Source organism: Protopterus annectens, chromosome 6.part1 (genome assembly GCF_019279795.1).
Source record: "Protopterus annectens isolate FY-2018-M chromosome 6.part1, PAN1.0, whole genome shotgun sequence".
Classification (NCBI taxonomy): Eukaryota; Metazoa; Chordata; order Ceratodontiformes; family Protopteridae; genus Protopterus; species Protopterus annectens.
The window spans coordinates 523,110,022-523,136,295 of NC_056738.1; the positions used below are offsets into that span (position 1 = coordinate 523,110,022).

The following is a 26,274-nucleotide window of genomic DNA, read 5'->3' on the forward strand; positions in this document are numbered from 1 at the left end:
GCTCCAGACCGATGTCAGAAAAAGTTAACAGTTGTATTTCTTGTGGGAAGCAAATACCTCATAAGGATTTTCACTCTTACTGTATTCCTTGCCTAGGCCCTGATCACAACGTTGCTAGCTGTCGGTTTTGTGCTAGATTCAACCAACGCACTATCAAGCGTCGGTTCAATTTTGCATTTCATTACTTTGGCCAAAGATTTAATTATATAATGCCGTCGGACCAGCCGACAACCAGAGTTTACAAAAAACGCAAGGACAAGGATAGACCTTCGAGGCCCAAAACCGACAACGAAGCCTCTTCTAGGCCAGTCGCCTGTTCTCAGTGAGGTGCTTTCGCAGCCCCTGACGCCCGCTACTGACTCCCACATGGAGCCGACTGGGCCTCTGGAAACTCAAGGTATTGGACACTCGGAATTCAAGCCCTCAGATGGATCCAGAGCCGCTGTGCAGGCATGGGCTTCTGAGAGTGTCTTCAGACCTACACAGCTATATATTTAGCCATCCTCAGCTTCAAAGACTAAAGCAGCTCTAACGACAAAGAAACAAGTACAGCATTCTCCTATTCAGACTTCCATGCCTAAAAAACAGATGCTCAAAATGGCCGAAGACCTAATTACTTTGATCAGGGGCTCCCATCCCCCTCCTGATAAGAGGCCTAGGCAAGAGACAGACTATGATTCTTCTGATCAGGTATCTATTTCCTCTGATTCCTCTTCTGAACAGGATTACTCCATGCCTCCCTATGAGGATTCTGATGCTGAAGAATCCATTCCTTCAGCCTCTCCTCCTGAAGACTATTCCCTTGGGGAAACACTTCATACTATGAGGGAGCATTTCCACTGGGAGAGCCAAGAATATTCCGAGTCTAAGAAAAGGCTCAGAGACTTCCTGCTTCTTCCTCAGCATAGACCTCTTGCCATTCCTCCTGTTCTAGACATTGTAGATGATGTATTTTCAGAGTCCGGACTATCCCCTGACTCTTTACCCCCCTGCACCTGCCAAGCCTGACCGATACTACAGGGTCCCGGATTCTCATAAATTCCTATATAAAAACCCCGCTGCTGATCCAGAAACTATTTCTCAGGATCCCAAGGGGGTTAAGGCTTCCACTGCAAAAAACCCTGTCCCCTCTGATAGGGATTCTAGGGCTCTAGACAGATGGGGGGGGGGGGAAGTATACACTTCTGCCACCCTGGCTGTAAGGGCTTTAAATTGTCAATTTCATATGCTTAAATATCAGCAATATTTAATGTCACTACTTAAACAGAAAATGTTGACAAATACTGAAAGTTCAGAGAACAAGGAATTGCAGGATTTATTGCATGCAACTGAAAAAGTGGGAAAGCATACTTTGCAATGTGGTTATGATTCACTGGAGGCCTCTTGCAGGGCCGCTGGTACAGGTTCTGTTATTAGAGGGCATGCTTGGTTAAAGGAACAAAATCTGCCTGATCATGTTAAAGCAAAATTATTAGATGCACCATTACAGCATGATACTTTGTTTGGTACTAAAGCAGAAGAGATGTTGAAAAAAATGGAGGATAAAGCAAAATACATGCAGACAGTCAAGGATTTCTTACAGGTACAGCCACCCTGGTTTAGCAGGAACTGGCCTTCTTAAAATTGGTCCTTTCCAGTCTCAGACAGACCACAAAGAGGCAGATACAGGCGTCCCACAGGCAGATCTCAGCCCCAAGGCTCATACAGGCCTAAACAATGGGGGGCTTCTACCTCCAAAAGCGGAGGACAAGTCACAGCCTTACAGGAAACAGTCCCAATGACTTTCCTCTACCAGTTCCAAGCAGTTTTCTTTTGATAGCCCCCTTAGGGGGAAAACTAGCACTTTTTTTCATCAAATTGGCAAAAGGTTACCCAAGACAAATGGGTTCTAAACATAGTGTCCCAAGGCTACAGGTTCTGTTTTCACACCCTACCAAGGTCAAAGGGCATGCCAGACCTGCCACACAGTCAATGGGCAGAGGCACAAAAACAAATTACAGCCCGTATGGACATGAGGGCCATTCAGCAAGTACCACAACAAGAGCAGGGACAAGGATTCTACTCCAGACTTTTTCTAGTACCCAGGAAAGACAAAACCTGGAGACCAATTCTGGACCTATCTATACTAAATAAGTTTCTGGAAGTTCCAAAATTCAAGATGTTGACTCTTCAGCAGCTACTGCCCATGGTGGGCAAGAGGGCTTGGCTTGTAACTTTGGACCTAAAAGAGGCATACCTGCATGTCCCAATCAGACAATCTTGCAGAAGATACCTCAGATTCATAGCTAGCTCAATGCATTACCAATTCTCTGCACTGCCCTTTGGCTTGTCTACTGCGCCCAGGGTCTTTACAAAATGCCTGGCACCAGTAATTGTGTTTTGCAGACAAAAAGGAATTCAAATTTATCCCTACTTGGATGACTGCCTAATTCAAGCAGAGAACAAAGACACACTTCTAAAGCATCTGGCGTTTGTAAAAAGATTACTAATTGGCCTAGGGTACACAGTAAACGAAAAGAACTCAAAACTAGTGCCCTCTCAAGAGATAATATTCCTGGGTGCAAGCTTAAATACAACTGCCCAGATGGCTTATCTCACGCCAGACAAGCAAAAACAACTGACTACTTACTTCAAGAAATTGGCAACAAAAACCCACTTATCTGCAAGGAAAATCCTGCAGGCCTTGGGTTTCATGGCATCCTGCATTCTACTAATTCCATATGCCAAACTACATATGAGGAAACTACAATGGTATCTGAAAAGTGTTTGGACTCCGCATTGCCACAGCCTGGAGACAGTAATTGCACTCATTCCCAGCCTACAACAGGAGTTTTGACAGTAGGCAGAAGCCTGTCACCACAACAAGGGTCTGCCATTCAGATGTTCTTCATCTCACATTGCTGCAGTCCTTACATATGGGTAGTCCGCTGTCCTCGATCGGCCCGAATACCAAAGTATTAGGCTGACGTCGGTCAAGGCGCTTAAAACTGACATCAGGACGTCAGGGTACAAAAGCGCATGACCGACGTCATATCCTCAGTCTTTTTTGCCGCATGGTCCGATGCAGAAGCAACGTTGCAAGTGCCGTTCGGCGTTCTGAAATTTTTCGAGTTCGGAGTTTCAGACCGAATCCAAGTTGGCTAAGTACCCGTTAGAATATTTTGTTTTTTTCTTGCCTCAGTGTATTACCGGGTGTCAGAAAAAGTGAATAATTGTATTTCTTGTGGGAAACAGATACCGCATAGGGATTATCATTCTTTGTGCATTCCTTGTTTGGGGCCTGAGCACGACGAGTCGGTGTCGCTTTGTGCTAGGTTCAATAAGCGCACTATTGCGAAGGTTAGATTGTGCTAGGCTGGTCTTGTAAGCGGTGCAATTATAATATGCCGCCGGATTCTCCGCGCCGCTTCCACGAAGCGCAAAGACAAAACAGTAAAACCCAGGCAAGATGAGTCGTCCGTTCCGGACGCCGGTTCTTTAGAGGCTTCAGTGGAACCGGTGGTTCCGATGGAGGCTTCTCTGGAGTCTCAGGGGGAGACTTTGATTTTGCAGGATGTGGCCTCTCAAGAGGCAGGTCAGACTGAAGGGGCTTCTCAGGTTACTATACTCCCCTCCCTTCCCAGGGTGGTTAGGCCCTCTCCTTCTGTTTCCAAGGCTTCTTCCAGAGGCAGGCCAGGTTTAGCTTCTGTTGGTGTCACTCCTAGTTCAGCAGGGTCTGTGCCTAAGAAGCACATGCTTAAAATGGCAGAAGATTTGATTACTCTGATTAGAGGTTCTTTGCCCCCTCCTGATAAGAGGCCTAGGGTGGAGCCGGAGTTGGAAAGTTTTGAACAGACTTCGGATGTTTCAGAGTCTTCGGCTGAAGACTTGCAGGAGTACTCCCCTTATTCTGATTCTGATGCAGAACATTCCTCTCCTTCTGCTTCTCCTCCAGAGGATTTTTCTTTTTCAGAGACACTTCATTCTATGAGGGAACATTTTAAGTGGGAAGGTCAGGACTTCTCTAATTCACGGAAAAGGCTTAGGGAATTTTTGTTTTTACCTCAGCACAGGCCCTTAGCTATACCCCCTGTTCTGGATGTTGTGCAAGATGTGTTTTCAGAGGCTTCACTTAATCCTGATTCTCTGCCTCCTGCGCCTGTTAAACCGGATAGGTATTACAGGGTGCCTGAGGCTGATAAATATCTCTATAAGAGTCCTAGGGCGGACCCAGAAACTGTTAGTCAGGGACCTAAGGGTGTCAGGGCCTCTGTTGTAAGAAATCCAGTTCCTCTAGATAAAGAGGCCAGAGCTTTGGATAGATGGGGAAAGAAGGTCTATACATCTTCTACCTTAGCAATGAGGGCTTTGAATTGCCAGTTTCATATGTTGAAATATCAAAATTTTCTTCTTTCTCAATTGAAATCTAAGGTGGATGCTCTGGCAGAAGGCATTGACTGTAAAGAATTACAAGATTTGGTGCATGTCTCTGAACAGGTGGGTGAGCATTCTTTACAATGTGGTTTTGATGCTGTGCAGGCCTCTTCTAGGGTGGCTGCCACTGGTTCAGTTCTTCGCAGGCACGCCTGGCTGAAGGATCAGAATTTATCTGACCATGTTAAGACAAGGATTTTGGATGCTCCTTTGCAGTCTGAAGTGTTGTTTGGTCCACCTGTGGAGTCAGTCTTGAAGAAAATGGAAGACAAGGCTAAGTCTATGCAGACTGTTAAAGATTTTTTGCAAGTTCAGCCTCCGAAGTTTAGTAGGAATTGGCCTGCTAAGGGGTGGACGTATCCTTCTTATGGTTCTCAGTCTAGGGGTAGATCTAGACGTGGTAGGGGCAGAGCTCAGAGTTCCTTCAGACCTAGAACAGGGAGTTCACCTGCACAATCTTCGAGTGAGGGCAGGGGCCAGTCCTTTCGTAAACAGGCCCAATGACCACTTTTTCAGCTGCCAGATCCTTCTTGCCTGGCAGCACCTTTGGGAGGACGGTTGGCACTCTTCAAGGAAAATTGGATTTTAATTACCCAGGACAAATGGGTATTGGATATCATACACCAAGGTTACAAGTTTTATTTCCATACCTTGCCTCCTTTCAAGGGCATGCCAGACGTTCCTCCTCAGCAAAGACTAGAGGCTCACAAACAAATTTCTCTACTACTTCAAATAGGGGCTATACAACCGGTCCCTCTGCCAGAAGTGGGCCTAGGATTTTATTCTCGCCTGTTTCTAGTACCAAAGAAAGGGAACACGTGGAGACCAATTTTGGATTTATCTATCCTCAACACATATCTGGACATTCCCAAGTTCAAAATGTTGACGTTACAACAGCTTTTACCTCTGCTGGGCAAAGATCACTGGATGGTGACTCTGGATCTCAAGGAGGCTTACCTTCATGTTCCTATCAGGCCCAGTTGCAGGAAGTATCTGCGGTTTCGGGCTGGGACTTTTCATTATCAGTTCTCTGCATTGCCCTTTGGCTTATCTACTGCGCCCAGAGTGTTCACGAAGGTTCTGGCTCCAGTGGTAGCTTTCTTCAGGCTAAGAGGAATACAAATCTATCCTTATTTGGACGATTGCCTGATTCTGGCTCAAGGAAAGGACGAACTTCTTCATCATTTACAGTATGTGATGGCAGTGTTAAGATGCCTAGGGTATTCTGTGAACGAAATAAAGTCCGGTCTAGTACCCTCTCAGGACATGTGCTTTCTGGGTGTGAGACTGAATACAGCATCTCAGATGGCCTTTTTGACCCCGGACAAACAAAAAAAATATTTCTCTTTATTTCCATCAATTGTCTCGTCAGTCCAGGCTGACTGCAAGGACAGTCCTTCAAGCCTTGGGGTTCATGGCATCTTGTATTCTGGTACTTCCCAATGCCAAACTGCATATGAGGAAGCTACAATGGTATCTCAAAAATGTATGGACGCAACACTGCCAAGATATGGACACTGTCATTCAGATGATACCTTGCATTCAAAAGGAATTTTTGTGGTGGGCTCAGGAATGTCACCTAAACAAGGGACTCTCTGTGGCCCGACCAGAGGCGAGTCAGATTCTAACGACAGATGCCTCAGACAAAGCTTGGGGAGCTCATCTAAATGGAAAATGGGTACAAGACACGTGGCCTGCCAGACTGCAACATTTACATATCAACTTGAAGGAGATGTTAGCAGTCCAATTTGCATTGATAGCTTTCAAGGATTTACTTCTTCCAGGGCAGGTGTTGATTCAAACAGACAACACAACTGTCATGTGGTACATCAACAAGCAAGGGGGACACATTCATACCCTCTATGCAGACAAGCAATGATTTTGTGGGAGACTGCTCTCAGTTTACAACTAAATCTTCAGGCAAGGTTTCTGCCAGGAGCACAGAACTCCTTAGCAGATGTGTTGAGCAGACAAATTATGGATCCCCACGAGTGGAAATTGGATCCTCATGTATTTCAAGAATTGACAGTGTTATGGGGAACTCCAGACATAGATCTGTTCGCTTCTCCACTAAATTACCAGTTGCCAAAGTTTTGCACAAAAGGTTTCATCCCACAGCTTGGAAAGTGGATGCTCTCTCATTCAATTGGAGCAATCTTCACGTGTATGCCTTTCCACCACTGCCTCTCCTCCCAAAGGTACTCCTGAAGGTCAGACAGGACAAGCCAACCATGATTTTAATAGCTCGGATTGGCCTCTACAGCACTGGTACCCATTACTGAGAAGTCTGCAGGGAGCCTCCATGGCCTTTGCCTTCGATTCCACACCTGCTGTCTCAGGAGAACAGTCATTTACTCAATGTCAAACTTCACTCTCTGCATCTAACAGCCTGGCATATTCTGTTTTAAACCCTGGAGGGTCTCAGCTTCCACAACAAGTTTTGAATGTTATTTTGGAGGCCAGAAGGCCTAGTACAAGGAAAGTTTACGCAGATAAATGGAGGAGATTTTTAATTTGGAGTACAGCTAAGGATTTTGATGTTTCTAAACCTAATTTAAGTGTTGCTCTACAATACCTTACTGAGTTATTGGACAAAGGTTTGTCCTTCTCCTCTATAAAGGTTCATGCTGCAGCAATTTCTGCTCACTATGACTGTGACCCACCATTATTTTCTCATCCTTTGTTTAAGCAATTCCTTAGAGGGACAAAGAATATAAGACCCCCACGTAGAGCTCCTACTCCTCCTTGGGATCTCAATCTTGTGTTGGAGAAACTCACTCTACAACCTGAAATATTTATCATGGAAGACTGCTTTTTTGTTGGCCATTACCTCTGCGAGAAGGGTTTCTGAATTACAGGCCCTTATGGCGGTTGAGCCTTTCTTAATTTTCCACAAGGATAGGGTGTCTTTGCGTACTAACCCTTCCTTTATGCCTAAAGTGGTTTCTAGTGTGGCTTTAAACCAAACTATTCATTTGCCTACTTTTTATGCAAACCCCAAAATAAAGGGGAGAAGATTTTGCACACTTTGGATATACACAGACAGTTGCGATATTATTTGAGCAGAACTAAAGGGTTCAGGCAGTCTCAGCAGTTGTTTGTTTCATTTGCTTTGGGTTCTCAGGGCAGACCTGTTTCAAAACAAACTATTTCTAAGTGGATTGGTTTTTGTATTCCTTTCTCTTATTCCCACCATGGTAAGGAGATTCCAGCTGGCATTAGGCCTCCTTGCACTCGGGCCACTGCCACTTCTACAGCTTTTTTACGGGGGGTGGCTACTAAAGATATTTTGGAGGCAGCTACTTGGAGTTCAGTGCATACTTTCTCTAAGCATTACCACCTTCCACTTTATTCTAAATCTAGGGCTGGATTTGCCACTGCAATTTTACAGGGCATTTTGGCAGCTCCTAATGCTTTATAGTTTTGCCATCCTCCCTTACCTCTGCTTTGGGATTCTACCCATATGTAAGGACTGCAGCAATGTGAGATGAAGAACATAGTACAGTTTTGTACCTACCATAAATGTAGATGTTCGAAGATCCACATTGCTGCAGTCCAATTTACCCTCCCTCCTTCCCTTCTGTAGTTAGAGGTGGTTGTGTGGTTTGGGTTGTAAATTTTGTAAATGTGGTTAGTGCAGGGGTGGTTGGTGTTTCTTTGCTGTTTTTTGGCTTTGGCCTTTCTTTTTAGGGTCTTCTGACATCTGGGGCAAGAAAAGACTGAGGATATGACGTCGGTCATGTGCTTTTGTACCCTGACGTCCTGATGTCAGTTTTAAGCGCCTTGACCGACGTCAGCCTAATACTTTGGTATTCGGGCCGATCGAGGACAGCGGACTACCCATATGTAAGGACTGCAGCAATGTGGATCTTCGAACATCTACATTTATGGTAGGTACAAAACTGTACTTTTACCCACAGCCAGACAGACACTGACAGATTATGCCTGGGGGCCCATATGGCAGGAAAATGTATTCAGGGCACATGGCCTGCAAACCAGATGCATCTTCACATCAATCAAAAAGAGATGCTAGCTGTTCAAAATGCCCTGACAGCTTTCAAGGATCTGCTTCATCCAGGACAATTACTGATAAAGACAAGACAACACTACGGTCATGTGGTACATAAACAAGCAGGGAGGTACTCATTCCTATCCCCTCTGCAGACAAGCAATGACCTTATGGGACACAGCATTGGCCTTTCAAGTTCACCTGCAAGCACAATTCCTGCTAGGAAAAACAAATACTCTGGCAGACGAAGTAAGCAGAAATCTCATGGATCCTCACGAATGGAAAATGGATCCACAAGTCTTCAGGATGATAATAAGGAAATGGGGATGCCCAGACATAGATCTGTTTGTCTCCTCTCACAACTGTCAATTGCAGAGATTTTGCACAATGATTTACCACAAGCAAGCATGGAAAGAGGACGCCCTGTCATTCAGTTGGAAAAATCTAACAGTATATGCTTTCCCCCCATTACCTCTCCTTCCCAGAGTACTCCTAAAGGTCAGACAAGAGAAGCCAAAATGATTCTGATTGCACCAGACTGGCCACGCCAGCGCTGGTACCCAATCCTGAAGAGCTTATCTCAAGGTCCAGCTGGATATTGCCTCAAACTTCTCATTTGCTGACCCAACAAAGCAATCAGATCCTGCACAGCCAACTCAGGACCTTAAATCTGGCAGCATGGCGGATAATGTAGCCATTCTGAACACTCCTCTTTCAAAAGCGGTTATGGATGTTATCTTGGAGGCCAGGAGGCCCAGTACCAGAAAATCTTATGCAGAAAAATGTGGAAGAGATTCTGTGCTTGGAACCAGGAACAAGGCCTTGACACGTCTGTACCAAACATTCCTCAGATTTTACAAAACCTGACTGAGATGCTGAACAAAGGTCTTTCTTTCTCATCAATTAAGATTCATGCCTCTGCCATTTCTGCACATTACAATATGGAACCACCTATCTTTTCTCACCCTTTAATAAGGCAGTACCTCAGAGGGGCCAAAAACATTAGGCCTCCATGGAGAGCACCAATTCCAGCCTGGGACCTCAATTTTGTTTTGGAAAAACTCGCACTGCCTCCTTTTGAGCCAGCATCAACAGCAGATATAAAATTCTTATCCTGGAAAACAGCTCTGCTCCTAGCCATTACCTCTGCAAGGCGAGTCTCGGAGTTACAAGCACTCATGGCTGTGGAACCTTACATCGTTTTTCATCCAGACAAGGTTTCTCTGAGGACAAACCCTACTTTTATGCCTAAGGTGGTGTCCAATCAATCAAACCATTCACTTGCTTACCTTTTACCCAAATTCACAGAACAAGGGTGAGAAAATTCTGCATTCTTTGGACATACACAGGCAGTTACGCTTCTACTTGGACAGAACTAAAGCTTTCAGAAAGACTGAGCAACTTCTAGTGTCATATGCTGCAGGATCACAAGGAAAGGCTATCTCAAAACAGACTATTTCTAAATGGGTAGGCCATTGCATCCGTTTCTGCTATTCTCAACGTGACAAAACAGTGCCTAAGAGCATTAGGCCTCATTCCACCAGAGCAACAGCCACTTCAGCAGCCTTCCTCAGGGGAGTACCAACCAAAGAAATCTTAGAGGCTGCAACTTGGAGTTCAGTGCACACCTTTACATAGCACTACCACTTGCCTCTCTACTCTTAAGTCCAGAGCAGGCTTCGCCACTGCAGTTCTGCAGGGCCTCATAGCCTCTCCTAATCCTATTTAGCCCAGCCACCCTTCCTCAGCTTTGGGATTCAACCCAAGAGTAATGACTGCAACAGTGAAACACGATGAACATAGTACAGTTGTGTACCTACCATAAATGTAGATGTTCGAGTGTATTCACTGTTGCAGTCCAGGTTACCCACCCACCACCCCCTTCTCTTTGCTGGGACTTATCTGCACTTCTCTATCCTATACAACCTTTTTGGTGTATTTGCTTGTAGATGAAGGAAATGTTATTTTTGTATATGCATTTCTTATTGGCATATTTTTCAGCCTACCTATTTGGGGCATCTGACATCTGGGGCAAGAAAAACTGAAGAAAATGGCATCGGCTGCATGTTTTATACTCCTGGCGCACTGACGTCAGGGAAGAGGCGAACGCAACCGATGCCGGACCTAGACTTTGGAATTCTGGCCGACTGCAGGTAGCCTGCCAGCAGGATAACCCAAGAGTAATGACTGCAACAGTGAATACACTCGAGCATCTACATTTATGGTAGGTACACAACTGTACTTTACCCTCCCTCCAGCCCCCTGACTTCTCTTTACTTCTACCTATCTTTTTTGCTTGGCATATCTTATATCATTGGTATTTGTATTTTGCTGGGGGTGTTACCATGTAATTGCTTCCTATTTTGGGGGCACCTGACATCTGGGGCAAGAAAACCTGATGTAATGGCATCGGCTGCATGATGATCTTCGTGTTTCACTGTTGCAGTCATTACATTTGAGTAATCCTGCTGGCAGGTTGCCCTCAGCCGGCCTTAATTCCAAAGTCTTGGGTCCTGCGTCGGCTGCTGTCACCCCTTCACTGACGTCAGGTCGTCAGAGGTATAAAAGAAGCAGCTGATGCCATTTCCTTCAGTCTTTCTTGCCACGCGGTGCCCGAAGCAAAAGCAATTTGCAAGTGCCGGTCGGCCGACTCTTGAGATTTTCGTGTTTGAGTTTCAGATCCGAAGTCTTCAATAAAGCTAAGTATCCCGTTGGGGAAACTTTTTTCTTGCTCCAGACCGATGTCAGAAAAAGTTAATAATTGCAGTTCTTGTGGTAAGCAAATACCTCAAGGATTTTCATTCTTACTGTATTCCTTGCCTAGGCCCTGATCACAACGTTACTGGTTGTCGGGTTTGTGCTAGATTTAAGCAATGCACTATTAAGCGTCGGTATGATTTTGCTTTAAACTTTTTTGGACGCCAGTTTAATTATCCTGAAATGTTGTCGGATAGCCATCCGACTACCGGAGTTTACAAAACACGCAAAGAAGAGGACAGAGAAAAACAACCGAGGCCCAAAACCGACGAAGCTTCTCCTAAGCCAGTCGCTGGTTCTCAGTGAGGCCCTTTCGCAGCCCCTGACACCTGCTACTTTAGAGTCGCAGGCCGCTACCGACTCCCTCGTGGAGGCTGCCATGCCGCAGGATACTCAAGGTATTCGAGCCTCAGACGCTAATCCCTCAGATGGGTCCGGAGCCGCTGACCAGGTACCGGCTTCTGAGGGTGTATTCAGACCTAAACATCTTTACATTAAAACAACCTCAGCCACAAAGACAAAGATTAAAGCAAGGAAACAAACTCAATTCTTCAGATTCCTCTTCTGATTAGGGATATTCTCTTCCCCCTATGAGGATTCTGATGCTGAAGAATCTGTACCTTCAGCATCTCCTCCTGAGGACTATTCCTTTGGGGAAACCTTGCATATCATGAGGGAGCTTTTCCACTTGGAGAGCCAAGATTTTTCAGAATCTAAAAAGAGGCTCAGGGACTTTCTTTTACTACCTCAGCACAGACCCTCTAGCCATTCCACATGTGTTAGTCATTGTAATGATGTGTTTTCGGAGTCTAGCCTGACTCCTTACCCCCAGCCCCTGTTAAGCCTGACAGATATTACAGGGTTCCTGACTCTCACATATTTCTTTAAAACCCTGCTACTGAGTCAGAAACTATTTCACAGGGTCCAAAGGGAGTTGAGGCTTCCATGGCAAAAAACCCAACCCCCTCTGACAGAGATTCAAGGGCACTGGATAGATGTGGGAAAAAAGGTTTACACATCTGCAACTTTGGCTGTAAGGGCTTTAAACTGTCAATTTCGTATGCTTAAGTATCAGCAACATGTCATGGGATTGCTTAAACAGAAAATGTTGTTAAATTCTGAATGTGCAGAAAACAAGGAAATGCAGGATTTATTGTATGCAGCAGAGCAAGTTGGAAAACATACCTTGCAGTGTGGTTTTGATTCTTTGGAGGCCTCCTGCAGGGTGGCAGCTATGGGTTCTGTAATTAGGAGGCATGCTTGGTTAAAGGAACAAAATCTGCCTGATCATGTTAAAAGTTAAATTATTAGATGCACTTTTACAGCATGATACTTTGTTTGGCGTTAAGGCAGAAGAGGTGTTAAAGAAAATGGAGGACAAAGCTAAATCTTTGCAAACTGTCAAAAGATTTTTTACAGGTACAGCCACCTACGTTTAGTAGACACTGGCCTACAAAAAATTGGTCCTTTCTTGTGTCAGACAGACCTCAAAGGGGCAGACCCAGACGCCCTAGGGGCAGATCCCAGGCGCAGGGTCCTTATAGGCCCAAGCAATGGGGTACTTCTACATCCAAAGCTGGAAAAGATAGATCACAAACATACAGAAAACAGTCCCAGTGACTTCCCTTTGCCTGCACCAAGCACTTATCTTCTGGCAGCACCCTTAGGGGAAAATTAGCACTTTTTGCTCAAAATTGGCACATCATAACCCAGGACAAGTGGGTTCTAAACATAGTGTCACAAGGCTATAAGTTCCATTTCCATACTCTACCAAAGGCAACGGTTGGCCAGATCTGCCAAAAAAAATCAAAGGGCAGAGGCACAAAAACAAGTCCCATCCCTCATGGACATGGAGGCCATTCAAGAAGTACCAGAGCAAGACCAGGGACAAGGATTTTACTCAAGACTGTTCTTGGTACCCAGGAAGGACAAGGCCTGGAGGCCGATACTGGACCTATCTATTTTGAACACTTTCCTGGATATTCCAAAATTCAAAATGTTTACTTTGCAGCAGCTTCTGCCCATGCTGGGCAAGAATGCTTGGCTTGTGACTTTAGACCTAAAAGAGGCATACCTGCATGTTCCAGTCAGACAGTCGTGCAGAAGATACCCACGATTCAAGGCTGGTTCAATGCATTACCAATTCTCTTCACTGCCCTTTGGCTTATCTACTGTGCCCAGGGTCTTTACAAAGTGCCTGGCACCAGTAATTGCATTCTGCAGACAAAGAGGAATACAAATATATCCATACTTGGACGACTGTCTCATTCAAGCAGAGAACAAGGACATTCTTCTTCAACATCTGGCGTTTGTCAAAAGACTTCTAACATGCCTAGGGTACACAGTCAACAAAAAGAAATCAAAACTAGTACCCTCACAAGAGATAACATTCCTGGGTCCAAGCTTGAGTACAACTGCCCAGATGGCTTATCTCACGCCAGACAAAGGTAACTAACTACCTATTTCAAAATGTTGGCAACAAAGGCCCAGTTAACTGCAAGAAAAATTCTGCAGGCTTTGGGCTTCATGACATCTGCATCCTACTAATTCCATATGCAAGACTGCATATGAGGAAACTTCAATGGTACCTAAAAAGTGTTTGGACTCAACATTGCCACAGCCTGGAAGCAGTCATTACTCTCATTCCCTGCCTGCAACAGGAGTTTTGATGGTGGGCAAAGGCTTGTCACCAGAACAAGGGACAGCCATTCACATTACCTCTAGCCAGGCAGACACCAACAATTGAAGCGTCAGACTATACCTGGGGATCCCACATGGCAGGAATATGCATTCAGGGCACATGGTCCTCAAACCTAATGCATCTACATATCAGTCAGAAAGAGATGTTAGCTGGTCAAAATGCCCTGACAGCCTTCAAGGACCTACTTCATCCGGGACAACTACTGATAGACAGACACCACAGTCATGTGGTATATAAACAAGCAGGGGGTCACACATTCTTACCCCCTTTGCAGACTAGCCATGACCTTGTGGGACACAGCTTTGACTTACCAAGTACATCTGCAGGCACAATTCCTGCCAGGAAAGGAAAATACTCTGGCAGACAAACTAAGCAGAAACTTCATGGATTCCCACGAGTGGAAGCTGGATCCACAAGTCTTCAGCATGATAACAAGGAAATGGGGATGTCCGGACATAGATCTATTTGCCTCCAACTAAAAAGATGCTGCACAAGGACTTATCACAGACAAGCATGGAAAGTGGACGCCCTTATCTTTCAGCTGGAAAAACCTATCAGTATATATCTTTCCTCCACTGCCTCTCCTCCCCAAGGTGCTCCTAAAGGTCAGACAGGAGAAGCCAAAGATGATACCGATTGCCCCAGACTGGCCACGGCAGTACTGGTATCCAAAACTAAGAAACCTATCTCTATACCCAGCTTGGACCTTACCTCAAATACCTCGACTACTGTCCCAGCAAAACAATCAGATCATGCACAGCCAGCTCAGGACACTAAACTTGGCAGCATGGTGGATAATGTAGTCATTCAAAAAAACACCTCTCAGTAAAGCTGTGATGGATGTCATTCTGGAAGCCAGAAGGCCTAGTACTAACTAGAAAGTCTTATGCTGGAAAATGGAAGAGATTCTGTGCTTGGAACCAGGCACAAGGAACTGATACAGCGGTACCAAACATTCCTCAGATTTTGCAATACTTAACTGAGATGCTGGAGAAAGGCTTATCTTTTTCATCAATTAAAATTCATGCCTCGGCCATTTCGGCTCATTACAATACAGAGCCACCACTTTTTTCTCACCCTTTATTAAGGCAGTATCTCAGAGGAGCCAAAAATTTAAGGCCCCCAAGGAGACTACCAATACCTGCATGGGACCTCGACTATGTCTTGGAAAAGCTTACCCTGCCTCCTTTTGAGCCAGCCGCTACTGCTGATATAAAGTTTTTATCTTGGAAAACAGCTCTGCTCTTAGCAGTTACTTCTTCAAGACGAGTTTCAGAGCTACAGGCGCTCATGGCCGTGGAACCTTTCATCCTTTTTCATCCAGACAGGGTCTCCCTGAGGACAAACCCAACATTTATGCCTAAAGTAGTGTCCAGTGTGGCTCTTAAACAAGCCATCCATTTGCCAACCTTTTACCCAAATCCACAGAACAAGGGGGAGAGAATTCTACATTCTTTGGACGTACACAGACAGCTTAGATTCTACTTTTACAGAACCAAGACTTTCAGGAAGACAGAGCAATTACTAATGGCATATGCTGCAGAATCACAAGGAAAGCCTAACTCAAAGCAGACTATTTCTAAATGGTTAGGCCACTGCATTGGTTTCTGCTACTTAAACCATGGCAAGCCAGTGCCTAAGGGTATTAGGCCTCATTCCACCAGAGCTACAGCCACCTCAGCAGCCTTTCTCAGGGGAGTACCAACCACAGACATTTTAGAGGCGGCTAATTGGAGTTCAGTGCACACCTTTACAAAGCATTATCATCTGCCACTCTACTCTAAATCCAGGGCAGGCTTTGCCACAGCAGTTCTGCATGGCCTCTTAGCCGCACCTACTGCTGTCTAGTTTCAGCCTCCCAACCATAGCTTTGGGACTTTACCCAAATGTAATGACTGCAACAGTGAAACACGAAGAACATAGTACAGTTGTGTACACTTACCATAAATGTAGATGTTCGAGTGTGTTCACTGTTGCATTCCAGGTTACCCACCCGCCTTCCCCCTTTTTTATTTTGGATCTTATCTTTCCTTCTCTGATTTATACAACATATGTGGTGTATTTGCTTATAGATGAAGGTAAAATTTATATTGGTGTATTTCTGAATATATATATATATATATATATATATATATAAAGTTTGGCTACCCTTTTTGGGGGCACCTGACATCTGGGGCAAGAAAAACTGAAGAAAATGTCGTCGGCTGCTTCTTTTATACCCCTGACGACCTGACGTTAGGGAAGGGGTGACAGCAGCCGACGCAGGACCCAAGACTTTGGAATTCAGGCCGGCTGAGGGCAACCTGCCAGCAGGATTACCCAAATGTAATGACTGCAACAGTGAATACACTCGAACATCTACATTTATGGTAAGTGTACACAAATGTACTTTTTATACCCCTGACGACCTGACGTCATGGAAGAAGCAACAGCATCCGACGCAGAAATCCCAAGAGTCTATGGTATTTAGGTCGACTGAGGGCTACCTGCAGGCAGATAACACAAATGTGATGACTGCAACAGTGAATACTCTCGAACATGTACATTTATGGTAGTTGTACACAACTGTACTTTCTCCTCCCTTCTGCAATAAAAATAGTAGAACAATTCCACAGCTTTCTGGCTTTTTTTTTATGTCATCTGCTGTGTTCCTGACATTAGCAGGATTAATTACCCGTCTAAGATTGACAGCAGTACTTGACAGGGTAAACTAGATTTAACTGTGTCTATGATATGTCATGCAGATGGAGACGAATTTCTCTGCAAATTATGTGAGAAGTTGAGTTTTAAAAAAAAAAAGTAGGTGGGCTTTTCCCTTCCTTTGACTCCAGTGCAAGGAAATAAAAGTTTTTAAAACTACAAGTAGGTTTCTGGTACATACACATTGCTGGAACTATATTGTAGGGAGAAAAGAAACATAATGTTTGAGTTAAACTGTATGAGAGGGTGGAGTTTTCTTTTAAAGAAAAGTCTTGCTTCTCAGTTTCCTTGGGAAAGAATTCAGTGCTGTGTACCGAGTGGTAAGTGTATGTTCGCATCGTCTGCGCTGTGTGTGCGCACGTGTGTGTGTGTAATAGATCAATTATATGAGAGAGAGAGATAATAGATATGTGTGTGTGTGTGTGTGTGTGTGTGTGTGTGTGTGTGTGTGTGTATATATATATGTATATATATATCTATATACATATATATATATATATCTATATACATATATATATATATATATATCTATATACATATATATATATATATATATATATATATATGTATAAAATTATATGGGTCTACTACTGGCGATCAAAATTACACTATTTCGAGATCCGGTAGTAGATGCCCACTTATGCGAAAGTGCACTTTCGCGAACACCACTTGAGTGAATGGTTATGGACCTTAGGATTAGGGCTTGGGTTAAGGATAGTGGAGAGCTAGTAGGGCTATCCACTATCCTTAACCCAAGCCCTCATCCTAAGGTCCATGACTACCGCACCACAGCGGAGGAAATTGTATGTTCTCCACGGTGCAGTAGTCACGGACCTGTGTCCTCCACTGTGGTGCGGTAGTCACAGACCTTAGGGTTAGGGCTTGGGTTAAGGATAGTGGATACCTAGTAGGGCTATCCACTATCCTTAACCCAAGCCCTAACCCTATGGTCCGTGACTACCGCAGCACAGTGGAGGACATTTCTCGTTCGTTCTAGTGGTGTTCGCGAAAGTGCACTTTCGCGTTAGTGGGCATCTACTACCGGATTTCGAAATGGTGTAATTTCGATCTCCGGTAGTAGACTCAAATTTTGTGTGTGTGTCTACTTCACATAACCGAACGCTCAAGTGTTTGAAATTCATATGGCCGAGACCATATGATCGAACATGTGAATGTTCGAAAATGTGAAGTAGACCCGTAAAAATAAAAAAAAACACACATTAAACTGTGTATAGCAGGGGGCTTTGACCCCCTGCGCCCCCCCCTACTTAAATATACTAACTCCCAGATCGCACTACAGCGAAAACAAGGGAAATCTCCTGGTCCGCGCTGTATGCAATTTCCCGTTCAAAATGTCGGTATTTCAAAACTTCGAACATATGGTCTGCGTTCGTATGGGTTTCAAAGTTTTGAATTTCAGCATTCTGAAGGGGACCCATGTGTTTGTGTATATAGATAGATAGATATCTCAGGGATTTCTTAACTGTGTGTGTAAGGATTCTCCTTTTGGTATCTCCTCAAGGTTGAGAGAAGTTACAGTCCTACATTATCCCACTCATACTCATATTAGGCCCATTATTGAATTTAATCACCCGTTTGACATGTACCTTGCTAAGCATCTGATTTAACTTGGGAGAGCCCATTGTCTTCATTCCATTCATTTTTTTGCTTCTCATAACCCTTAATGACTCTGCACAAAAAGCCTTTTCCTTCTGCTCAAACAGACTCCCTAGATGTGCTTTCTACTTAAACTTCTGTGGTGTAAATTATGCAGTATTCTTATCTCATTCATGTAAGTAGAACCAGTGGTAAAACAAATGGCTGGTTAGAAATCTAAGCCTATGCTAAAAAATGAGTAAGAGAGGATACTCCAGGGCATCAAGCCTTGTATCCAAGAAACGCCTATTCCAAAAATAAGGGAGATCTTAATGCACCCCCTCTCTGTATTGGCTGATAGGCTCCCACCAATATGAGATGATGAAGCTTTGCTTCTTGATAGATGCTTTGTAAGAACATAGCAGCTTGTAAGAAGTATCGTACAAGTTGGCTATTGAGGGGGGAGTTAATTGGAAAGAGCCATCAGCAGGTCCCGTGGGTAACACAAACGTAAATGGTATTTCAGATTCTTTATGCCAGAAAGTTGGAGGCAAGGGTCGTTGGGCCCATTCCAGACTTGTGACCTACAAAAGCCCTTATCGTCATGCACACATTTCTTACTTGGCTGTTTAGAAGAGATTGGGTATAATGTTTGATCCTCACGGTGCTTACCTGCATACAAGGGGGGGGTTTGAAGAAAGTTGCTCCACTGCAGTACAAGAGCCAGATACCACCAGTCTTCTTCCCTGTCATCTGTACCCTGAGATTGCTTGCAGTGTGGAAGTTTTATCAGCTCATTTAAGACTACAGGATATTCTCGCTGCTGGAGTTAGAAAAGCATAGGTTTTAGATATTCCCCTCATTTGGAGTAAGTCAAGATGTTCTTTGTGTTTCACTGTTGTAGTTCTGACTTGTGGGATTTCCTGCTGTGGAAACCTTTGGCCGACCCGACTGCCAGAGTAAAAAATATCCCCCTTCTTAAACCTGGCAGACGTCCTGTTCGTTGTTATGCTTTGGTGTAAAGGGAACCAGCCAACGCCATGACGTCAGTCTTTTCTTGACGCTAGAGCCCGAAACAGTATTTCAATGCGTCATTCGGTCTGCACCAGAGAAAAGTTGTCTAAAAGCCAAGTACCCCATTGGGGAACTCTCTCTCTTTTTTTTTTCCTGTGTTAACCCATGTCAGATGAGGTTATTAATTGTCTCTTCTGTGGTAAGCAAATCCCACACCAAGACTTTTGTACTTTGTGTCATCTGTCTAGGCACTGATCACGATGTCCCTAATTGCCATTTTTGCTCCTGTTTTTACTCGAGAACTGTCAGGCGTAGGGCTGAATTCTTAGTTAGGTGTCTTTGTCTTCCATTTAATTTACATCGTCTGCATGTCATCCCGAGATTGAGCTCCCTAAGCATAGGAAGGCCAAGGAAAAAAGACCGTAGCTTTGGGCCTTGGATGGACCACCTTCACCATCTTCTAGTCCCCCAAGTCTCGTTATCTCTGAGGAAGGAGAGGTGTTTTCGCAGCCCCCTTCTGCAGCCAAGGTGTTGGTACAGGCCTCTGTCGAGACCCATATGGAGTCCGACATGCCATAGGGTCCCTCTAGTTCTGCACAGGCCTTGGCTTTCAGTTCCTTGGTCTGGTTCAGAGTCACTCAGCAAACCTCTGCTTCCGATGAGCGATCTTTTACTTGTGATGTGCCTTTGAGGAGTCTGCCTGCATCAGTTCTTCCTTACAAAGGAACTTCCATTAGGATTGCTGATGTACCTAGGCCCAAGTCTAGGGCTATCTTTAAGAAGGGTTCTGCCTCCAGTCTTATGCCTATCCCGGACGGCTCCCTTGCGCAAGGATACCAGAAAGACTTGGTCAGGTTAGCTGAGGACTTTTATCTCCTTAGTCAGAGATATGCAACCCCCTTCCCCAGGGAAAAGGAAGAGGAATCCTACCCTTGAAGTTTTCTTTGACCCTCCTGATTCAGATAAGGTTTCTGACCAGGAGGAGTCTGTCTTTGAGGAAGTGACCCACCCTTACTTGTTTTGAAGATTCAGATTCTGAAGATAATCTGGCTTCAGTTTTACCTACTGAAGACATCACTTTTGGGGGAACGAGCTATGCCATGAGGGAACATCTTCCAATAAGAGGCACAGAAATGCCCACAATCTGAAAAGAGAGTTGGGGAGTTTCTTGACCTCCCAGGACGCAAACCTTTGGCTGTTCCTCCTGTATTGGAGGTAGTAGAGGATATTTTTATGTATTCTTCCCTGAATTCAGATCTCCCTCTTGCCCGCCGAAAACCAGAAAGATTTTACAGGATGCTGGACCCACATAAATATCTCTTCAAAAATCCCTCTGCTGATCCAGAGGTAGTCACTCCAGGACCCAAGGGACCAAAAGTCATCTCTTCAAAAAAACTTTTACCTGTTGACAAAGCAAAGCCCTTGATAGGTTTGGAAAAAAAAAAAAAAAAAAGTTTACAATTCTGCTACCCTAGCCATGAGGGCCTGTAACTGCCAGTTTCATATGATAAAATGTCAAGAAACTATTTTACATCAAATGAAGCAAACGATGTCCTCCCTGGAGGACAAGAACATTTCCAAGGAATTGTTGGACCTTTGCCATTCCAGCTCCCAGACACTCATTACGCTATGGCTATGATGCTATGGAGGCCTCTAGCCAAGCTGTAGTATCTGGTTCTGTCATTATAAGGGTTGCTTGGCTTAGGGAACAGATCCTACAAGACCATGTCAAATCCAACCTTCTGGATGCACCCCTGGATAAGGACTTCCTGTTTGGGCCAAAAGCTGAGGGTCTGCTCAGAAAGATGGGAATTTAAACAAAATCTATGCCTCCAAGTTCAGTCTTCTAGATTTAGTAGGAATTTCCCACTAAATACTGGTCCTTTCCATCTCAATCAAAAAGCAGGCAAAGGAATCATTGGAGGGGAAAGGCCTCAAAGGCAGCATCAGTGGTCCTTGGAACCCACCAGGCAGGGGAACTCTAGACGATAGGGCCCTGGCAGAGAGCATCAATGAGTCTTCCTATTCCATCTCCACACCCCCTCCCTCTCCAGAAAAGATAGGAGGAAAGCTATCCCTGTTCAAAGAAAATTTGTCCGTCATTACTTCAGACAAGTGGGTTCTGAATGTGATCCGAAATGGTTACATGTTCACTTTTAGAGAGCCATTAAGATACTCTGCTTACCTGGATATTCCACAAAATCAGAGCAGTGGCCCTGTCTCAAATTCGCAACCTGTGCTCACAGGGCTCAGTCGAACCAGTATCAAACACCAATTATAGGAGGGGGTTCTATTCCACGCTATTTCTGGTTCCCAGAAAGGAAAGCTCTTAGCACCCAATTCTGGACCTGCCGCCATCATCCAGTCTCTACTGGCAGCAAAATTCAAAATATTGACTCTTCAAAAACTTCTTCCCATGATAGCATCTCAGGCCTTAATGGTCACCATGGACCTAAAGGATGGTTACTTGCACATTCCTATAGAGTAATCATGCAGAAGCTTTCTACCTTTCAGAGCAGGTACCAGTCACTTTGAGTTCTCTCTACTGCCCTTTGTCTTGCCTACTTGCTCCCAAGGTCTTCACAAAGTGTTTAACCTTTGTAATCACCTTCTGCAGAGCAAGAGGGATCCAAATTTACCCCTCTCTAGGCGACTGCCATATTCAAGCCATGCGTTGGTTAAAACTAGTCAAGGATCCGGCATTCATTCAGTACCTCTTCACCTCCTCGGGGTTCACCATAAATCTTCACAAGTCTAACACAGACCCATCCACCAGGATAGCTTTCCTGGAGGCTCTTCTGGTTTCTTCCTACAAAAGGTCTCCTTCCCTCCAGAAAAGGTCTCCTTCCTGACTCACTTCTTCCACAACACTATGCAGCGACAATGTCTGTCAGACAAGGAATTCCTCTGAGCATTGGGCTACATAGCATCTTGTGTCCTGATGATCCCACTGGCCAGGCTACACATGAGGAAGCACCAGAGGTACCTCAAGAGTCTGTGGTGCCAGCACTCACAGTCTCTGGAGACCAAAATTCAGCTGTTCCCTTGCCTCAAGGAGGAATTTGCATGGTGGACATGGGCATGTGCTTAGAACCTGGGCCTTCTCTTCAGGTTCAACCTCAGGGCCAAACTTTTAACCACAGCTGCTTTAGAGACAGTCTGGGGGGGGGGGGGGGGCTCATTTCCATCACCTTCAATCCCAAGGCAGATGGGAAATTCAGCTCCGAGACAAGCACATAAGTTGGAAAGAACATATGGCAGTTCAGCAGGGCCTAGTAGCTTTCAAAGAAAAATGGAAACCAGGGGTCCTGCTAGTCAAAACAGACATCAATCATGTGGTACATAAACAAGGAGGCACTCACTCTTACCCTCTTTGTCGACTAAGAATGTAGGTCTGGGAGACAACTCCCTCTCTGGGGTTGCACCTCATGGCACAGGACCTTCCAGGTGCTCAAAGCACTCTAGCAGATTATCTCAGCTGGTGCTTGATGTATCTCCACAAGTGGCATCTGCATTGGGAAACATTTCTCAGCATAGTACAGAAATAGGGATCCCCACAGGTATACCTCTTTGCCACCAAAGAAAATGCTCAATTAAAAAAGATTATTTTCCAGGAGCAAACTGATAGGGATCTGTGATTGCACAACCTGTCCATACTCCATAAGGTGGGCATCAAGTCCATCTGTGGATAGGAAGATCTTTAAATAATCTAGTTTACCTCTTTTCCGTCCCATACAGATACAAATGTCAAAAATACAGATCCTACTACCCAAGGCAGGACTTGTGATGGCCTGGTGAAACACTGAGCCTAGGGTCTTTAAGATTTTCATATTTTATTTTTCTTTAACAAAATATATTCAGAAGATGATTTCTGCCATTGAGGTAGACTCAGCCTGCCCCAGACAAATTTGTCTTGGGATGGTGCAACCTTCTCTTTGGTGTTCCAAGCTTATCTTTTTTAGCGTTAGACATCTGTTTGACACACCATTCTGATGGAGTCCATAAAGATCTGCAGTAATTTGAGTTTCACTGGTTATGACAGTAAGTGACTACTGAGTCTGCTTTTGCTAGTTTCCACATTTCTGCCAGAATCAAAGGAGAGAACTTGTTTATAGATAATAGCTTTTTTAAAGATGAGTTTATTTTGCTAAAAGCAGATATGACAAAGTGACTAGAGTTTCCCAACTGGTTTTCAGACTGCATTTTGTTTTGTTGCTGTAGGTTTTGACAAAACTATCCAGCTATTACCTCCAAAAATCTACATTGGCTCTAGCTGCTGTTTCTGCATCCTTCCAGATGCTTCCCTGGTTGATACTTCTGCATCCAGCACCTACCTTTGCAAAGTGCTGTAAACTACCTTTGTTTTCCTGTTTTAGGACTTTCTTGTATCCCCAAAGGACTGTTGATCACCACCACACAAGACAGTATGGTAATAGTTTGTGCTGACTGTAATCTGTGCCTGTGACTGTGTCCTGACTGTAAGCCAGTTTCTTCCATCTGTCACTGAGAGTTTATGTGATTACCTCAGGCCTTCTTTAGCCCTCTATCTTGGGGTCTTGCTTGCAGTGGTGCAACAAGAAGGAGCTGGAAGTTTCCAGAATGAAGGTTGTTAGGGGAGGGAGTTGTCTTGGAAGACTTCAGCAGGACCAGCTGAAGTCTATGGTAGAGGCATCCATTACTAATGCTTTGCAACCAGTGTGTATTCTTGTGGCTCTTTTGCTAAGTTAAGTGTATTTCATTTTATTTTTTATAAACCTCAGTAAAAGCAAGGTGAGCAGGCGAATGACAGATCTGTAAGTGACTCTCCAGCTGTATTGTTTACTGTTGGGGTAATCATAAGATCACTTAAAAGTTCAGAAGGGATAGTCTTTAAGTTTTTCCTTTTTTTAAGTAGTTTTTCTCTTGATGCTTGTGCAGCAGCCTTTTCAGCCCACACTCCAAAACTTTATAAATTGCACATAATTTAGCCAGCTAATCTTACAGTGCTGTAGAAGTCATCAGTGGAGAATAGATATCATCTCACAGAACCATGGATCTATAAGTGAAAACTCTTGCATCATATTGCTTTGTTTCCTGTTGTCCCTCTTTAATTTCATTACATTTATGACTTATTTCGTCAAGACTTTTGTAGTATATTGAGAAGGGAATGGGGATGTTAGTAGACTGCCCTCATAAAGTACTGCCTAATGTGGCCGGGGGGGGGTCTCAAAATATCAAGAGAATTAGTCCACTGAGAATAGGGAGCAAGTCCTAACTGTGATTACTGCTGCTGGGGTATTTCACATATACCTTCTGGTAAACACCTTGCAAAAAATTCAATATTTGTTGTGCCTTCTGCTGCATAAATGGGTTTCATTAATATATATTTCTGGGTACTGGGGTGGTTGCTGGGGTCTATACTCTCCCTTGTTAATAGCGTCTATTAAAGTCAGAGTCTTGTAACAAAACTGAAAGCTGTATGATTGCCAAGTGTGGCATGCAGCAGTGTCATGATAGTTTGTATAAGCTTTTAATTAATGTATTTGCTCTTTTTACAGGTAAAGTTTGCAAGCTACTTCAGTTCATCATTAGTACACACGCACGTTTGTTCTGGCACGCGGATTGCGTCGACCTGCGAGGTGTCGGAAAAATTAAATATTTTATGTTAGTTGTTTTTTTTTTAACTTGATGGGGGGATGTGACTGAGGAAACTATAAATTATGACCACCTTAATTTGGTTCGATACCTTGTTGTATGAGATTTTTAAACACTTTTCTTTCTTCCTCCTCTTGGCTGTTCAGACCATTTGAGTTTTGTAGGGGTTTGAGGATTTACATTATTAAATGGTTCAAGAAATTTTCAAGGAGGTGAATTTCCAGAATAGAAATGCAGTTGAATGTTGAGCAAAAGTTAAAAGCTGAAAGCTCTGCTTGGAGAGATGGTAAATGAATGTTCATTTTTAAAAAAAAAAAAAAGTTTGGCAAAATGTGATAACTAATTTGACTCCCAGAATTCTATGCTTAAAAAGGGAAATGATACAGAAAATAACGGAGAAAATATTTCTGTCCCATGCAGTATGTGTGGTAGTAAAGTATTGTGCAGCAACTGTTTTGGTTAAAAAAAAAAAAAGAAAGAAAGCTCTTCCCCTAAAATAAGGATGGAAGTTTTGGAGTCATTAACAGACTGCAACTTCAAGAAGGTATTCACATCAAGACAGAACCAAGTATCTGGAAACTGCCAGCTTTAAATGATACTGAAGATCGTTTGCAATGTACACATTTTCTATAAGATTTATTGAAATGTAACTAGTCTTTACCAGTTTCTGTGATGATATGAGTTGAGTAATTTTGTTTTTTCAGCTTTTGGGTTTTAAAATAAAAAGTGTTATTTTACAGTAAAAGAGTTGCTGGATTTTATCTGGCACAAACTCAAAAGTTGAAGTTTGGGTTCATTTGTTTATTTTGGATTTGAAAAATAAATCAATTTCAGTTTTTTTGCAGACTGCTGTGTTTCTTTACCTTGTTTAAACATCTCCATTTGGTCTTGCAAGTCAAAATGACAAACTGTGGGATTTAAATTTTGATTGTGTTTTGCATTTTTATCCAATTCAACCTTTGGGTTGTTGGATCCTGAGATCTGACGTTGGTGATTTTTTTCTAAAGCTGTAGGTTTGAGGCTATGTCTCCTGCCCTATCCATAATTCTGTTCTCTCCACTTGAGTAACTCCCGATATCATTTGCTGCCTGAACTTTCAGATACATTTTCCAAGTACTGTGTATTTTCACAGTAAGTGAAAGTTATTTCTTCCAAAAGAGTAAAGATTTTCTCCTCCCAAACCCTTTCTAGATTCATAGTGTTAAATTACTTTAGAAAATAGTTGATTAGATGTTAAATTTTGATATTGCTTAAGTTGCTAAGCTAATTAAGTAAAACATTTTCCCCATACTCATTACCTACTTTTACATTTCCTTAGAAGAAGGTTTGAAATAAATATTTAGACAAGTAGTTTTATAGTATGTCTTAGAGTAGATTTTAGTCTCTCAGAATTTCAATTTTTATACATAAATAGTATTAATGTTTTTGTTTGTACACAGATATCCAACAA

At 43.6% G+C, this 26,274-nt stretch overlaps 1 protein-coding gene across 2 annotated transcripts in view; it reads left to right on the plus strand.

Moving 5' to 3' along the window:
- Positions 1–25,668, plus strand: part of LOC122805663 (RNA-binding protein 4-like) — a 269,072-nt gene extending 243,404 nt beyond the window's left edge. Inside the window, exon 3 of one of the 2 annotated variants that reach the window (XM_044075976.1) lies at positions 24,728–25,668. In XM_044075976.1, coding sequence (XP_043931911.1) covers positions 24,728–24,858 — 131 coding nt within the window. In that variant the 3' untranslated portion in view covers positions 24,859–25,668. The remainder of the gene's footprint in view (positions 1–24,727) is intronic. The other variant, XM_044075975.1, reaches the window with a different exon arrangement.
- The last annotated feature ends 606 nt before the right edge of the window (positions 25,669–26,274 follow it).